Source organism: Coturnix japonica, chromosome 4 (genome assembly GCF_054131305.1).
Source record: "Coturnix japonica strain WE chromosome 4, WE-NBRP24, whole genome shotgun sequence".
NCBI classification, from domain to species: domain Eukaryota; kingdom Metazoa; phylum Chordata; class Aves; order Galliformes; family Phasianidae; genus Coturnix; species Coturnix japonica.
The window spans coordinates 3,217,808-3,235,291 of NC_140666.1; the positions used below are offsets into that span (position 1 = coordinate 3,217,808).

The window sequence follows — 17,484 nt, forward strand, 5'->3', positions numbered from 1 at the left end:
AAATCTTCCCTCTTTTAACTTAAAACCATTTCCCCTAGTCCTGCTATTGTCAGCCCTTTCCAAGAGTTTACTCCCCTCCTGGGAGTAAGTTCCCTTCAGGTATTGAAAGGCTGCAATGAGGTCACCCCGCAACCTTCTCTTCTCCAGGCTGAACAAACCCAACTCCCTCAGCCTGTCCTCATAGGGGAGGTGCTCCAGCCCCCTGATCATCTTCGTGGCCCTCCTCTGGACCCTTTCCAAAATCTCCATGTCTTTAGGGTGTATTTCAGCAGGAAGCACTACTGGTAATAAGACCTTTGGAGCAAATTCTGGTAGGGCCACGCTCAGCTGGTCCAGTCTGGAGGCTGTTTCTCCTTACTGCAGTATCTGCAGTGAAAACCAGCACCTGCTTTTGTGTGGCTGGGCTCACATCCAGCAGTGGTGAGGGGACTACAATGATAAGATACAGTTGCTGAAAAAATGAATGAAATGTGACTGTATGATAGGATGGAGTTAAATGTATTGACAGGATCTCAGGCATCCCAGTGTCCATCAGCTGGCTCTCGAGCTCCTAAGAGACAGGCTTTCTGTAGAACGTTGTTGAATTTGTATTATACATGCGTGTTCTTGGAACTTCAGAACAAATGCATGCATAATCCAGACTTTGATTTTAGCAGCTCTGACTGTGCTGTCTCAACAGACCCAACTCAGCTGTGTGTGCTGTTTTGAAATGATATGTTAACAAGAAGTTGGAAAACAAACTCCATTACCTGGAGTAAAATAGGACCATGGCCTTAGGCTTAAACCTTTGGCTAAGACAGTGGTGAGATTTTGAATCTTTGAAGTCAATTATTCCACTGTATGTTAATAGGGGCAAGTTTCATCATCTAACTTTTGCGCTCCAATTAATTTCCATAAAGGAATTCTGTTTTTCTTTTCAGTCCTAAGTGATATCTCCATCTTTTAGGCTCGATTTGTTTGCCAGGGTGTAACCCCCTGCAGTAATAGAACACCCTCCATTGATTTCCTTCTAGTTTGCTTGTTCCAATTCTTTCCTCAGTTTTCCTATTCTAGACATTTTCTGGAAGCCTTGGGCTTCTTCCTTTGGCTCTGTCCCCTGTACAGTGTATGTCCTTCAACTTCTGGAGATAAGGTAATCTGGTACATGGTTTATAAAAGCTTCCAATTTGCCGGCTTCTGAATTAGAATCTAGCAATTAGAACTAGGATTAAAGGTGTACGTTTGGTCTTATGATAAATGAATGCCTCATGGTCACCAATGTCCCTGCAGTTCTTTACCATCATACATATTTTGAGTGTCCATATTTTGTTTCAGCACTGGCAGACTTCATAAACAAAGAGACAACTGGAGGAGTTATCAGGGCCGTTGCTGGAAAACAAGCTGAATTTGTTTCTGAGACCTCTGAAGCCAATGTCATGGTGAAGTGGTACAAAAATGGCAAAGAAATCACGACCAGTAAGAAATTCACAATGGAAGGTAAAGGGAAACTGCATAAGCTTGTGGCTTCAGCTGTAACAAAAGAAGACGAGGGAACATACATCTGCAAAATTGGAGATGACACTCTGATTTTTGATTTGAAAGTCTCAGGTAAGTTTGTGAGGCAAACATAGGATCACAATCCATGTAAAGCACTTCAGACTTAATTCATTTGATTTGTCCAACACTGTGGGTTTCCAGTATTTAGGACAAAGATTGCATAGCTCTATTGAAGCAATTCTGACCTTACTGTTGTCCCTATGCAAATCCACAGTATGAGCAAATAATGTAACTGTGTTGTGATGAATTCAAGACAGCCTTAGCTCCAGCTGGGGCTGGAGTCACGACTTGTGCCCTGACATCTGGGCTTCATTCATCTAGTTCATGTATTGCCTCAGCACTTACATCATCTTTAAACCTATGACTGAAATGGTCCTAAGTTATTAGCATGGGAATCCTGTCTCCTCTTTGGACAAATTAAACTCCACATTTGGAGAGTTCAGTGTCTCCTGCTGTACCCGAAGGACATTGTGATCTCTGAGGTGTCTCCCTGAGGTGCTGTAAGCACAGCCATTAGCTCATAGTGCAAGTAAAGCACTGTCAGGTCAAGCCTGGAGGAGTAATGCTTGTCACTGACATGTTCCTGTTCAGGGTGGAGCTGGAGGGTAAAATAACACAAGAAATTGTCATTGAAATTCAATATCTGTGAAATTCAGCTGGTTGCATTCACAGAACCTGGCATTAAGATCTGTTTTCTGTTTTATATCTTGAGCCAATTTTCCATAACCCAGTCCTCATTTATGAACTGAAGCTCTACTGAAAGCCTTTCGCTGTGTATGCTCATGCTGCAGTACAGCGCTTGTGACCTTTAACAGCACATCCACGTTCCTCTGATCACAGGATCCTTAAGGTTGATTAAGACCCTCTAGTCTGACTGCTCACCCATCACCACCATGATGCTCACCATCAGCTAGCTAAAAACTCAGCAGAGATGATAGATGAAGCACAACACTGGATTTGGGGTGGCTAGAGATTCCTAAGATACTGAAGGATTGCTTGCAGGTGGTATTGGCTCAGGTATTCACCCTGCATCCCACCTCCCGTTCTGTTTGGTTGAGAATCATGCATTCTGCAATTTCACTTTGTAATTCAAAGACCCTGGCTTTATCTGTTGAAAAACTGATCTAAAACAAGCCAAGAAGACTCCGTTGGAACTGGTTGATGCAGAACAAAGGCATCTCCAAAGGACAAGTTGCACTGTTTGATGAACATTATTGGATGAGAGCTAAGCTAAGATTTAAAAAGTTCTGGGGCTGTCTCTGAGCATCAAATACAGAGGAAGCCTGCATGATTCCCTGAGAATGGATACCTCCTACTTTGGTGTAGGGTTAAGGGAACACTAGCAGTAACTCCTATCACAAAATGTCACATGGCTCAGACAAAATGCCATCAAGAGGGCTTAATTAGGAGCACCAAATGGTCACAAGATGGTCTTAGGGCAGGGAAGTAATATATCTATGTGATATTGGTTGGTGCTATTAGTTGTTCACAGCTTGACTCTAGAGGGACTGTTCTTCTTTGGTCACCTAGTTTTAAAAGAATAGATGTCTCCTGTCTATTACAATTTTTAACGAATTATTTGTTCACTGATGCCAGAAATGTGCCTGGCATAGCAATTGGCCTTGGTGTATTCAGTGAATGAAAGCAACAGTTGTTGCTCTAAGAAATGCAATACTAAGCTAGGTCTGCCTGTAGCTGACAGCCATCAGCTTGCTCCTCAGGCAGGTTCTGTCTGGATGGAATGAAGGGCATGAAATACTGATGTGCTCATCAAACGCTGCTTGTTAGCTTAGAGACAAGGTGTTGAATAGGTTTGTTCATGTATTGCAAACAGGTTACTTAGCTGCCTTCATTTTAGCTTCAGAAGAACATGTGCAGAATACAGAATTGATTAAAAGAAATAAGAACTGTCTGCATAGAAATTACTCTTTCCTTTACACAGGAGAATCAAGCACACGTTTGTATGTGAGTACCTCCAGAGGTGAAGCTCGATCACCCAAATGTAATGAGCAGAGACATTACAATCAGTTCTAACTGTATCTTAATGCTGTGCTGAATAAGCCTGAGTCAGGATGTAAACCACTTTCTCTTTTTTTCTTCAGATGAAGCCATTAATGTTGTCAGCAAGCCCAAAACGACTCCAGAAATATCAGTCAGTCCTTCTGAAGACCTGGAGCTGGTGTGTGAGGTGTCAGCTGCAAGCGGAGCTGTCGTATGGAAGAAAGATCAAACAGAGGTGAAGCAGGACCAGAGGACAACCATCATCTCCCAGGGGACGCACCGCAAGCTCATGGTCAAAAATGTGACCCTGAAAGACCAAGGGAGCTACAGCTGTGAAACAAAAGATGACAAAGCAACATTCCAAGTGAAAGTCAGAGGTGAGAAAATGCTTGGAATCCCAGAGATAAAGGAACGCTTCATTTGGTGTGTCTTGCATTTGGAGGATCAACTTACAGCCTCTCTGGTGCAAAACACTTTGGCTATAGGACTTTCTTTGTCATCTAGTGTCATAGCAACACTTTTCTACATGTGCTTTTACATCCAGGAATGAATTACTGCAACAAACCATAGGCAAAAAGGGTAACTTGTGCAGCTCTTGTAGTCAGCTGGTGTCTGCAGGGTTACAGTGCAAGAGCACACCAGGCATGCAAGGAGTGAGAAAAAGGGAGGTGTTTGAAGAGATCTGGTTACAAAATTTGAGTGACACAATTAGGTGGAAAATGCAAATAATCAGACTCGTAAATGGCCTGGGTTGCAAAGGCCCACAGTGCTCATCCAGTTCCAAACCCCTCCTATGTGCAGGGTTGCCAACCAGCTGCCCAGGCTGCCCAGAACCACATCCAGCCTGGCCTTGAATGCCTGCAGGGATGGAGCATCCACAGTCTCCTTGGGCAACCTGTTCTAGAGGGCCCTTCCCTTCCGATTTACTGGAAATGTAGAGAGACATCGGAAGAAAAAAAGAGAAGGGAGGAGGTTCAGTAGTGCATGCAGGTGTTCTAAATCACATGTCCAAATCTGCTATCAGACTGCAAAATGTTTAGCTTTGTGATATGATGTAATATGATATGATATGATATGATATGATATGATATGATATGATATGATATGATATGATATGATGATATGATATGATATGATATGATATGATATGATATGATATGATATGATATGATATGATATGATATGATATGATATGCCTATCATTTCCCAAGGCAAAATAGAGGGGAAAGTGTTTTCCTGTCTTAATGAGGCATCACGATGCTCCCTGTGAAGGGCAAGTATAGTGAAAACGGGGAACTGGAGTAAGGTCTGCAGCAGACTACAGCAAAACGGTGTGACTGTTGTGATGTCCCTGCAGAGAAAGAAGACGTGTTTACAAACAAGGACAAGGTACAAAAGGAGGTGAAGGCTGTACTGACTCAAAATGCCACGCTGAGCTGCGAGGTGGCCCAGGAGAAGACGGAGGTCAAGTGATAAAAGGAGGGGAAACTGATCACCTCGAGCAAGAAGTTCAAGGTGGAGTCAGAGGGCAAACAGCGTCGGCTGGTGGTGAGCCAGCTTATCTGTAGACAAACTGAGTTAGTACCATTAAGTGGCTGAATCCCTAAGTGATCCAAGGTGAAGCATGATCCAAACTGGAATTTAGCTAATTGTAGTAGGGAATCCAAGCCTTAATGAGCTGAGTTATTTAAAGTATGAGTCTTCCATCTAAAACAGCATTGAACTGTTACCCTGGTTGATGATAGAAGTGAGAGTTTAACAGCAGAAGTCTGAAGTTATGCTCCATATTTCTCATCACTCAAGATAATATTTGAATATGTGAATTTCTTTGGCTATGTTAGAGCTCATAATGAGGTAAGCTGATGTTCTTTAAATGCTCGGAGTCTAGCAATGTGGGGAAGTGGACTGCTATTTGCTGTTGAGCTTTAGGCTAAGAAGCCTGATTTTAGAGGACAGTGGACTTCCCCTTTCCCTTCCTCTCTCCTCCCCTTCTCCCTGGACTGGTCCAGCATGGTTTGTGAATGATTTCAGAGCAAGGTAAATGAGGAATAGCCATGTGAAAACCTGTTGTTTTAGTGCACTATAAAAGACACTTAGTCAAAAGACAAGTGTGTGTTCCAAGCTTGAGACTGCAGGAGATCCTAGAAACAACCCAGCTGCTCAAACCTGTAGTCTGGCTGAATATTTTATTGTCAGTTATGGTCAGGAGGAGATGCTTGAGTAAGACAAATAAAAGGTCATGGGTAAGTTGGTCCTTCTTGTGATATACTTCTAGGCTTTCGTCAGGGAAAAGCTTAATTAGTCCAAATAATTATAGCAGAAACCACAACAAGAACATGAGAGTGAAATTTCAACTTTCTTGACATGACGGTAAATTTTACCCCATTCTGCCATTCCCCAAATGTTTGTTTCCTTATGACAAGAAGAACTTTGCAAAAGTAAATTTTTTTCAGTCTTGTGTGAAACACAAAAAGGGGTAGAATCTAGGAGGCCACCTGAAATGTTTTTTCCATCTGGAAAGATCCATTTAAGAGCACCCATGGACCTGGTTATGAGCAAGTTTTCTTCTTTGCAAAGGCTGTTGCTTAATTGCCAGATACTGTACCTGGGAGAGGAAGAGGGAAGTAACTTGTTTTGGAAGTCTTGATGCTATTCAAGCATTCAAGGCCAGGCTGGTTGGGGCTTTGTGCAATCTGGTGTAGAGGGAAGCATCCCTGCCTACAGCAGGGGGGTTGGAACTGGGTGATCTCAAAGGTCCCTTCCAACCTACACCTTTCTCTGATTCCTTTGATGATTCTATTTCTCAGCTGCTGGTGTGAGATCTCCAACCTCTCCCCGTTGTCTTTCAGTGCGGCAGATGAAGCTGGTGAAAGGTCTGCAGCCCCTGGAATTCCCTGAGAAGGGAACTGCCACCTTTTCGGCGGAGGTGTCCCATGAGGATGTGGAAGGGACTTGGCAGAAGGACGGCGTGCGGCTGAAGCCTGCACCAAATATCACGATGGGTGTCCAGGGGAAGAAACATTCCTTGACACTTTCTTCTGTGACCCTTGAAGATGCAGGACTCATTTCCTTTAAAGCAGAAGGCATTAATTCCTCGGGGAGGCTCACTGTGACAGGTATTGGTTGGTGCAAGGTGTCATTATCTGCTCCTGTCCCAGATTACTTGAACAGCAGAACCAGCTTTCCTTCCAGCTGCAAAGAATGTTATGCACTGGGCCATTGCCACCAGAGTATCCCTCCAATATGAAGAGGATTGTTGTAACATGATTGTCCCTAGCACAAGTAATGATAATGGGCTCAAAACAGCAGGTTTTATTGTTGTTAATTTCAAGCTCTAGTAAGCATGGAGAGTAGGCACTGCCTTTCATTATTCTTTATGCCAGATGCTCCTAGAGACCTCATTCCCAACTAAATCCACATCCTTCTTTCTACTTCTCAGAATTGCCTTTGAAAATCAGCAGACCATTTGCAGACATTAGCGTCACTCAGAAGGACAAGGTCACATTTGAGTGTGAGCTGTCCAGGCCCAAGGTGGACGTCAAGTGGTTCAAGGTATGGCATGTAATGGAATTTTCCTTTCTGACTTCTCTGGAAATGAATGAGAGCCTTTAATTTCACTTCCAAGGGATGCGAGTCTGAGCTTGTGCCTGATAGCTTTTGCACTGCTCTCTTTTCTCTATGGTCTTTTACATGCCCAGATCAGCACTCTTTGTTATTATGTCCTGAGTTCATTTATCAAGTTGAAATTGAAGTTTGTTTGGGGTTTATTGTGAACTCCTGAGGTCTTGCTGCACAAAATATTGTTGGTTGGAGCACAGTCTTGAGCTTCAACTCTAACAGAAATTGTCAGCCAGGATTTTGTAGCCTTGTTGTGAACTGGGTTTTAGGGTGAAATCTGAGTTTTCTTTGCACCTGACAGTGTGAGAATTTGCTCTGGCACTTTGTGTACCTCCCCGGTGCTCAGTTGTTCCTTCCCTTACTTGGGGATAACGTCATTTATTCAAGGTGATGTCCAAACGAGTTTGTTAACAGTCCTCCGCAGTGCTTTAAGCTGTCATAGGTCAGCCAGAATTTCTGAATTTTCTATAGCCATTCCTACATGTTGAAAACACTGCAGTGTGCTTAAGCTTCAGCATATGTTCCAGTAAGTACAGTTCCATTAATTCTAGGGGAGTGGGTGAATTAAGCATAGATCTGAAGGCTACCTTTGCTCAGTGCAGAGATGGAAGGACTCATGGAGATCTGATTTGATATTTTCCCTTCTAGGATAGGAAAGAGCTCCATCAAAGTAATAAAGGGGGCGTTACATTCCAGGGAAATAAGAGAAGTCTCATTATTCACAAGTGGTGAACTCCATTTTCTCTCTCAGTCTGCAACCAGGTTGGTTTGCTGTTTCATTACTGGCTGTTTTATGCAGGAACTCTGCTCCTGAGGTTAATCCAAGTTGTATCCGAGCCCTTCAGAATGAAAGGGAAATAGCAGCACAGAAATATGGTCTGATTCTGACATAAATAAGTCCAGACCTGGAGATTTAAAAGGGATTGTGTGATGTTCAAGGGATTTTGAAGCAAAGACGTCCCCTAGGTAAGATTTGTGGCTGACATTCCCCATACATTGTGGGCACACAAGCTAAGGAGAGACTAATGATGAGCATGCAGAGAAGCCAATGGTTCAGACAGGTTTGTTGTTTGGAAAATAAAGATGAGGTGATTGGTGGTAAGCAATATGGCTTCATCGAGGTCAAGCCATGCCTGACAAACTTGGTGGCCTTTCATGATGGAGTAACAGCATCAGTGGATAATGGGAGAGCAACTGACATCATCTACTTGGACTTGTGCAGAGCATTTGATCCTGTCCTGCATGACATCCTGGTCACCGAACTGGAGAAAAATGGTTTTGATGGATGGACCAGTTGCAGGATAGGGAACTGTCTGGATGGTCACACTCAGAGAGCTGCAGTCAATAGCTCAGTGTCCAGGTGGAGGGTGGTGTTGGGACCAGTGTTCTTTAACATTTTTGTAGGCAACATGGACAGTGGAATCAAATGCAGCCTCAGCAAGTTTGCAGATGACACCAAGCTGAGCGGTGCTGTTGATGTGCTAGAGGGAAGGGATGCTACCCAGAGGGACCTGGACAGGCTGGAGAGGTGGGCCCTTGGCAGCCTCATGAACTTGAGTGTGGCCAAGTCCAAGGCCCTGCACCTGGGCCAGGGCAATCCCAAGCACAGGCACGGGCTTAGAGGAGAATGATTTGAGAGAAGCCTTGACCCTGTTAAGAAGAGTTGGTCTGGAGGGAGGTGTCCCTGCCTATAGCAGGGGCATTGGAACTAAATGACCTTAAAGATTCATTCCATCCTATTGTTTTTCTAACCTTAATTTTGCTTGAAGAGTTTTAGAATAATTAAGATTCTGGTTTCCATGAAAACTGTTTGCAGGGAGCTCCATTGTAGCTAGTAAGTCTATCTTTAAGTTCAAGGGCAATAATGCATTGACTGTGTTGAAGAGAGAAATGACTCAGGAATGGATGATGGTTTAGAATAAAACATAATCCTACTTATTTTCTATGCAAATATGTGTAAGGAAAAGATGCTGCACTCAGTTCTGGAAATACCCTGACAAATATATCTCTAGTGTTTCACAGCTGGAGATATCAAGATTGTTAAAGCACTGGAAGATGTGGAAGTGAATGAATATGGGAGTGCATCTTTTGTCTGTGAGATTTCACAAGATGAGGTTCAGAGCCAGTGGTACAAAGATGACGACAAGCTGAAGGCTGATGACAACATCAGAATGCGGCAAGATGGTAGGGTGTAAGAGGGGGATCTTTCTCCTGAGTGGGTTGTGGGTTGGAGATCAAGCAGAAAGGACATCTGAAATGAAGTGAAGAAAGTTCAGAAGGGAGTTCCCCTTTTGTTTTGGGACTGAGGTTATGGTGGAACAAGTGACAGGTGGGAAGCTTAGTGTGGGAAATGTGATGCTATCCCACCATCCCACACTGCCAGGAGCAGGTAGGAAATGAGTGCAGTTCTTTCCAAAGTGGGGGTGACCAGGGCAGTCAGTTCACCTCTCCAAAGAGGTTTTGTCTGACAATGAGTGTGATCCTTCTGCATCAGGTACTTTGAAGGTGACAGCGGCCACATTCAGTCAGTCCTTGTAGAAGCCATGTTTAGATTACACTTTGGTGGGGATGTGGATGTGGGGGAATGGGTGGTTTCATTGACATGAGAGAACAGGCAGTGATGCTGTGAAACCAGATGGGTGATGCTCAGCCTGGCCATGTGCCTCAGAGCTCTTTGCTCAAGGAAGCCAAGTGTAGTTGTGGGTTTGCTCTCAAGAGCACAGTTTGGTAGGGATGAGTTGGAGGTTGGACTAGATGACCTTAGTGGTCTTTTCCAGCCTTAGTGACTCTGTGGTTCTCTGCTTCAGTAAAGACCTACTTGCTGACTTACACACATGTCCAAGTCAATGATGCAGCAGAAATCGAATTTGTAGCATAAAGGGCAGAATCTCGTGCCCATCTTACAGTTAAAGGTAACTATGCTTCTGATGATGATTTTGATTAAATTATGTTATAAACCAGCTAACATCCTTTGCTTTAATGTCAAGGAAGTTAAACACCACCAGGACCTTTGACAGAAATAAAAACTCCTACCTACCTACCTTTCTGCCCACAAAATCTCCAGCTTGTCTTTTGGGATTTACTTTTGCTAAGTAAAACAGATTATTTTCTTAGGAGGTTGATTTTCTACCTTTAGTCTTCAGATTTGTGTTTGAACGTTGAGGGATAAAAAACATAGCTTGACTTTTTCTTCATTTTCTCTGTCTGTTTCAGAAGAGCACAGGTTTTGGGTTTTTTTTAATATATACAATGTTAGGGTATATATATGATGTTAAGTGTGATAAAGAAAAGGGAGACATTTGAGTTAGCACACTACTCAAGAGTTCAGTCCCCAGCTTTGCCACTGTTACCATTATAAGGGCAAGAAAATCCTGGAAAAGGAATTTCTCCTAAGTAGAGTCATTACATTTGAGCTACAGAGACCTTTACTAGGAGAAAACTTGTTGTTCAGAGCTAAGTTGCTGTATTTAACCAAAGTAATTATCAATGTCCGTGTTTCAATGAACCTCTTTTCCATTTTGTAATGCGAGGAGTTTGATATCGGGATGAGAAGGTCATGGTTTGATTTGGATGTTGAACTGGGAATCAGAAGATCTGGGCTCTCTTCAGGTTGTCAGTCTTATTGTCTGACTTCTTAACAACATTCCTTTCTTTCTATTATTTTTTAATGATTTTTTAAGGCATTTTGAGGTGATAGGTGTAGTGTTCATGTGCAGTAATGCTGACGTGAGTAAGTAGGGTGATAATGTAAGAGTTTTTTACATTCTTTCTAAATCTCTGCTTTCTCTTGTTCCATCCTTCTTAATGAGCAATCCATTAATCTAGTAAAGGAGCTGTGTGATGAGAATGTGACTGAGCCTGAAGAAGCCAAATTTGAATGCGAGATATCCATTCCTTCTGTGAAACCTCCCAAATGGTATTCCTACGTGGGGAAGTCTTACAGGCTTGCAGAAACTTGATTATGCAGCAAGAAGGACAGCCCTCCCGCCCACGTGACCGCTACCGTCCAATCACCGTCTCCGCCGCCCCCGCCCCTCGTGGTGCCGTGCTGTCCCGTGGTGCATTGCGCGGTGTCGGTAAGATGGCGGCCGTGAATCTGAGGCTCGGAGACCTGGTGTGGTGAGTTCAGTGCGCTGCGCTGCGGGCGGAGCGCGGTCCAATCCGATCCGATGGAGTAGAAGGACGCTAAAGCCAAACATGGGGCAAAGCAATGGCAATGGCACCCGCAGCACGGACACCCCGCAGCCCCGCCCGGCCCCGCACCTTCATAGATGATCCCGCATCCTCCCCGCTGGGTGGGCGGGGAGGAACAAAAAGGGACGGGATGGGGATGGGGTGGGATGGGATGGATGGGGTGGGATGGGATGGGGATGGGGATGGGATGGGGATGGGATGGAGATGGGATGGGGATGGGATGGGGTGGGATGGGATGGGGAACGGGAGGGAATGGAAAGGAACGTAAGGGCTGTGCCGGCAATGCCGCCGCCAGAGGCCACCCAGGCCCCGACCACCGGGGTACCACGAAGCCACGGTGGCTGCTGGGGCCGCTCCCTGCACAGCGGCTTTGCCCCCAGCTCCTGAATCCCCTGTCGTTGTGTTCCCCCATGAGCCCCTGACCTGAGTGCTGTGCTTCAGCCTCAGTTATTGAGCCCACTGTTACTGCCTTCTCAAAGGGTTGCCCAAGGAATCAGAACAGCAGAGCTCCCATTGGGCCCAAGGCAGAGTTTTGCTGAAGGTGAAGGAAGGAGGAAGTTTCAGCCCTGGATGGACGCCGTTCTGTGCCCACAGAGGAGCTTTGTGCCCTCGATGCTGAAGCAGCACCCAGAGCTGGCGGCGGGTGCAGGACCTGAACTCAGAGCCACAAGGAAATCAGAACAGGATGCAGTCAGTGCTGATTGTCACTGCTTTGACTCGGCTTTAAGACTCTGTGCAGAGTCTCAGAAATACCCACAGAAATACCCACAGGCTGGAAAGGAACAGGGTTGGTTTTAATTGTTGTTGTTTTAAACTATCCAATCAGGCGATGCTGTTACGCCGTCATGTCGGACAGGTCCAGAAGGAGCTCATCCACATCCTCATCATCACATCAGTTTCTCCTTCCAGTTCTTCCATGAGCTCCATCATAAGCTCCTCAAGGTTGTTGTCTTCAGTGATGGCTGCTTCCCCTGCCTCTGTGCAGCTCAGCTGCTACTTTTCTGCCGCTTGTGAGGAACATGATGTAGTGTTGGATTCCTCTGGCTGTGCCATGGGGTCTGCGTGGCTTCCTGGGAGCAGCTCCAGACTTGTGGGAAGGAAGAGAACAATCTACGTGACATTTCTGAGATGTGCTTTCAGCTCTGAGGTCTGTAGTTGACCCTCCCACCCCTCACACCCACATAGGGATGGTGATTCAATTAACCTGCGGCTGCCTTTGGAGTTAAGGAAACCAGCAGGTGCCTTTTTCATCTGTTCAAGTAGAGCAGTTTGAGTCTGGCAATCAGGGGCCGAGCTTTGTAGCAGAAACACATTGCCACCCTCACTGCTTTGGCTGTAAACATGTCAAGAAATCATCCTCTGCAAAATCCTGCTTGCTGGCTGAGGTACTTTTCCCCATGAACTCAGCAGAGGTTTTGACAAAGCAGTTTCAATGATCTCAGATGACCTCTTCCTTTGTTGCATTACGCCATGACACATCTCAAACACCCCATTTTCCCCCAGTGTGAAAGAACTTAAGTCTGATGGAAAAAGGGCATTAAGGAAGAACAAGTTGTGGTCATCACCTGCTTGGAAGCTTTATGACTTCGACGCTGAGCATGGTGTATTCGGGCGGGACTGAAGCAAGAGTCTCCTAGGAAGAAAGAAGACAGAGTATGAAGCACGGGTCAGAGTTTCCACAAGTACCTTGTGAGACATCTGCTGCCTTCCAGGGAAACGGAAGAGCTGTAGAACACTTGGAATTTCTGTCTTTTCTTCAAGGTTAATGTAAACCTTCCATATCCACTTCTGCTTTTGCCACTGCTCTTACCATTGGTAGTTTTTTAGCTGGGGGCTCATCTGTGTCCTCAGCAGCAGATGGATGAATTTCTGCTGCTTTCCGTTTCTGTCTCCGCGTTGGGGGGAAGGTGGTTTTCCAATCAATGGGCCTCACAGCGACCCTGCGCCCACCTAAAGTAAAAGGAAGAGAGAGCTGGTACTGTCTTGCTGTGCCTCAAGAGAGATCAAGTTCTCTTATCAGTCCCACCACCCTTCCACAAAGTTAAATACGTTTGGCCAGTGGAATTACATTGCCCTGTCCGGGATTCTCAGCCATGTTTTGAACACAGTCATCTCTGTGTACCAACAACGCATACAAAGGAACAAAGAAACCCAATAGCTGCACTCAGTAATAATCCAGGGCAAGGAAAAGTCTGACAGAGAGCAATGCAAAATGACAGCACTGCTTTTCTGAGGCACCGTAACGAGTTCCTCGTGCTCACCTTTAACTCTTTTCTTGCAGGGCAATTCCCCCGCTTTTCCCTTCTCCTCCTCCAACTGTTTGCGTTTCCGTCCAGCCAGGCCATGGGAGGAAGCTGGGATGTCAACTGCAGAGAAGAGTCCCAGGAAAGAACAGTCAGATCTCAGTAGAAATACAGTGCATCAAACCCAGGAACCTGTTGAGTATCTGTACCTCTCTCTGTTGCCTTGTCAACCTCTGTCCGGTTCCTCAGACTTGCTGCAAGGCCGCTCTTTGGAGGAAGGCCACTGGTGTCAACTTCTGGCAGAAAGGAAACAAGGAATGATTGATGAGCGTCTCTTTGGAGGCAGGTTTGAGCACAGTCAACCACAAGCTTCACATTTTCAAGCACTGTTTGTTACATTTGCCTTCCGCTGCCCAAATGCTGTGCAGTCAGCACAGACCTGCAGTGCATCTTCCTCACTCCAGAAAAAGCCCAGCGCTGCTCTGACAGCCAAAGCACAGATGGATATTTCACTATCATGACTCTCCCCTGCCTCCTCAATGAATGGTGACATGCATCCCGCACCTGCTCAGAACTGACATTCAGAATTGAGCCTTTCATGCTTCACGCCATCGGACACTCACTGTGGCTCAGCAGTGCAGTCGGTCTGTTCCCACCACGTTCCTTCAGGTGACGAAAGGCGCAGTGTGGTTTCTGGCAGCCTCTGGGCTGGTTCTCCCAGAAGCAGGGAATCAAACTGCGCTGCTTCTGCAGAGAGAAGGAAAGGAAGGGCCATGGAAACAGGCACATCAGGTCTGCAGGGAGATGCCGCACTCCAACAGCCATCAGAAACCATTGTGTGGAGCCTTAGCTCTGTACCCTCATTTCCTGCCCCTCCTTTCACTACTCCAAGCAGCCAGAACAAACTGCTCTGGAGAAATCCAGGATGGAGAAGGCCTGATAGGGCACAACCGAGCCCTGCTGGCAGGAGGGGAGTGCCACTCTCTCCTACCACCCAACTCCAGCAGCTTTAGGAGGCTGAGCAATGTGAGCTTTTTGCATCTGGGGAGAAAATGCTTTTGGCTCCTAATGCAAACATCTCCCGCTGTGATATACCTAAGGCACTGAATTCTCTGCCTTCTTTACCTCCTCCCAGTCCCCTCTAGAAACAGAAACCAGTAAGATTTTCACAGCAAACATATCCAGCCTGCAGAAGTGCATTCAGCCCAACCACAGCCATGAAAAGTGGTGTTGTAGACTAAGCTGGAGAGCACATCTTTAGGCAAACACTCACATCAATCCTCATGTGACGGAACTTGCAGTTACTCCTCGAGCAGCCGCCCTCCATCCACAGTCTGCAGACTCGTTCACTCCCCAGAGCCGCTTCACAGTGGCGGAAGGGGCAGCTGTCTCCCTGCAAGCACAAGGAAACCACAGGAAAATAAGAGCACGGCCTGAAATGTGTCCATGCCATTAGCCCAGGCTGTTAGCAGCACTATGAGCCTAACATCACCAGCAGGTCTCCCCTGCTCCACCCCTTTCTCTTCAACATGAGGAAATGGAAGAAAACCCAGGCAGAAGAAAGTCAACCGTACCTTAGTGCAGGTGGAGTAGAAGTAGAAGTAGCAGTCGCCTCTTTGCTGAGACATGGTGAAATTCTTAGAGCCCGTCTGGGTTATCTCCAGAGGAATTCCCTGCTCTTGCAAAGAGACGGTTGTGCTCGAACTGCTTGGATCCCCAAAGAGTCCTCTCGGACCGGAACCCTACAGGAAGTGCCTACAAGGGAAGAATCATGAGGAATAAGCATTTTCCCAGCTTTCTTTTGATGCAGTTTGGGCTCTCGAGGAGGGCAATGCCTTGGAAGCAGCTGGTTGCAAGAACTGTGCCAGCTCTGGAACCATTGTGTGTCTAAGTGCCATGACTTCCCCAGCAAGTGCTGTTCTCCATCCCACCAGCAGTTATATACCTTGCAGCACACATTTTGTGTTCCTGCCATGAGAAGGACTCCATCATCTACCCTTGCTGCAGCTGCAGTGGATGCAGTGCTACCACTCACACGTTTGAGAAACCTCCAGTTCTGGCTTACCCGGGCACAGCTGCAGTTCTCCTCCCTTCCAGCTAACACACCAGTGCAATGGCTGGGCAACACCGTCAGTGAGAGCAGGTAGCACCAGCAGCCACCACCACCGTCACTGCCAGCCGGGACGAGGGCTGACACAGCGTGTCCACACTCTGCGCAGCACTCACGGCTCTAGCACTCACTGGTGGCAGCCGCGGCCCCAGGCAGCGCTTGTGAGCTCACTGTGCTTGTGATGTCACTGCATAGCCCACGGCCCAGCTCAGCACCTGGATCTCACCAGGACTTCAGGGGGTTCTGTTAAAAATGTGCTGGATCCGGGGGTCAATAAAGCACAAGTTGCACTCCATGAAGTCTGTGCTCTCCTTCCCTTCTAATGTCTAAAACAAAGGCTGGGGACCAGCAGCAGTTCTGCAGGGCTGTAGCAGCGATGCTCAGTCACGGCTTGAAGCAGAGATTGAGCACCTGGTGGGATGGCAGGGCCAACCCAGGGCAGCTCAGGCACATGCAAACCCCTCCCAGACATCACTGAAGGGTTGGCAGTGCAGGTGAGGGTGTCTGACTGGAGATCACTGCCTGCCTGAGCCCTTCCAATGGTCAGCAGTTTTTTCCTTCCTTTCTGTGCCCACAGCTGCTGCACTCGGGCTTATCCTCACCTGCTGCAGCCCAGGACTTTGATACCCCGTTATCACTGCTGTGCTTTCCATTGCACTGCAGCATCACACAGGGCAGTAATGGCAGTTCATCGTCCTCACCAAAACGTGTGACAGAATCTCACAAGGAATCAATTTCCCCTGCAAACAGCCACTCGGAAGGGCCTCCATTGAGCTGGGAGCTCCTCCCCAGCCCAGCTGTTCTGCTCAGACTCCTTCCAGCAGCCGCCCAGCACCAAACCCAGCTCACCTTATTGGCCTGGTCAGTCCGGGCTGTGCCCAGCTCACACACACGCCGCAGCGGTGCCTGAAATGGGCTCCCAAAGGATGATCTCCAACAAGGAACGCTCACAGCTCAGTGTCTGTGTGCAGCACGCTCACCAGAGCACCAGCTCTGCTCGACAGCTGGGGGCCAAACCCTCCCAACCCAGCAATGACTGTGACCTCACACAGACCCACATCACTGCTGCTCTTTCATCATAAACACAGGCAGCCAGCACCTCCTAGATCCAATTGTAAGAGACCAACACAAGGGTCACCCAGTGGGGTTATCTGAAGTAAAGTAACAGAGAACTGAGGTGACTCTTGTCACAACACTGGGAATGGGGACCAAACCTTCAGGCCAGGTTTCTTGCAGTTAAGATTCCTCAGAGGGAGGTTTGCAGTCCCAGAGAAGCCCATGAGCTCCTCTGCACGATGCTCGGAGCAGAGCTGCCTCGTGGTTCATCAGTGCTCCATTCCATAACTAAGTACATCTCAGATGAAATAATAATATTTCATGGTCACTTCTTCCTTTCTGTGAGACAAGCCTTAAATGTGTCTTTTTAAAGTCATCGTGCACCGAATCTACAGCATGCTAGCAATATAGCTAGGTATAATGACATCACATAGAATGGAGTGTTTGCAGGGCTTAAGGCCGTGAATCACGGGTGAGATGTGATAATCCCACTGCAATGATGCTTTTAGGGCAGGTTTAAGTGCCTTCCGCTTTGTGTAACGTGGAGTCTGTAGGATGACAATAATGATTGTGGAATCACACTCATCTTTGAGCTCTAACTCACATCCACGTCAGGAGCCTTCCCAAAGATCAGGCCCTGGTTTGCCTGCCCTGCTGGGCCCAGCTCAGTGCAGGACAGGAGATGGATTTCTGCTGTCCCTGTGCTCAGACTCCACAGCCCAAGAT

General features: G+C 46.7%; 1 protein-coding gene across 1 annotated transcript; it reads right to left on the reverse strand.

Moving 5' to 3' along the window:
- Positions 1–14,165: 14,165 nt before the first annotated feature.
- LOC146760900 (zinc finger CCCH domain-containing protein 11A-like) lies at positions 14,166–15,248 on the reverse strand. The gene is made up of 3 exons (XM_085544375.1): positions 15,167–15,248; positions 14,866–14,985; positions 14,166–14,339 (listed from the first exon to the last, which is right to left on the reverse strand). The coding sequence occupies exons 1-3, from the start codon at positions 15,218–15,220 to the stop codon at positions 14,196–14,198; spliced, it is 318 nt and encodes a 105-aa protein (XP_085400501.1). The 5' UTR covers positions 15,221–15,248; the 3' UTR covers positions 14,166–14,195.
- Positions 15,249–17,484: the final 2,236 nt, after the last annotated feature.

Coding starts and splice junctions, on each gene's coding strand:
- LOC146760900 (XM_085544375.1), bottom strand. CDS start 15,220: ATGTCTCAGCAAAGAGGCGACTGCTACTTCTACTTCTACTCCACCTGC. Junction 14,986..15,166: donor TCTACTCCACCTGCACTAAG/GTACGGTTGACT, acceptor TTGTGCTTGCAG/GGAGACAGCTGCCCCTTCCG. Junction 14,340..14,865: donor TCCGTCACATGAGGATTGAT/GTGAGTGTTTGC, acceptor TTCTCTCTGCAG/AAGCAGCGCAGTTTGATTCC.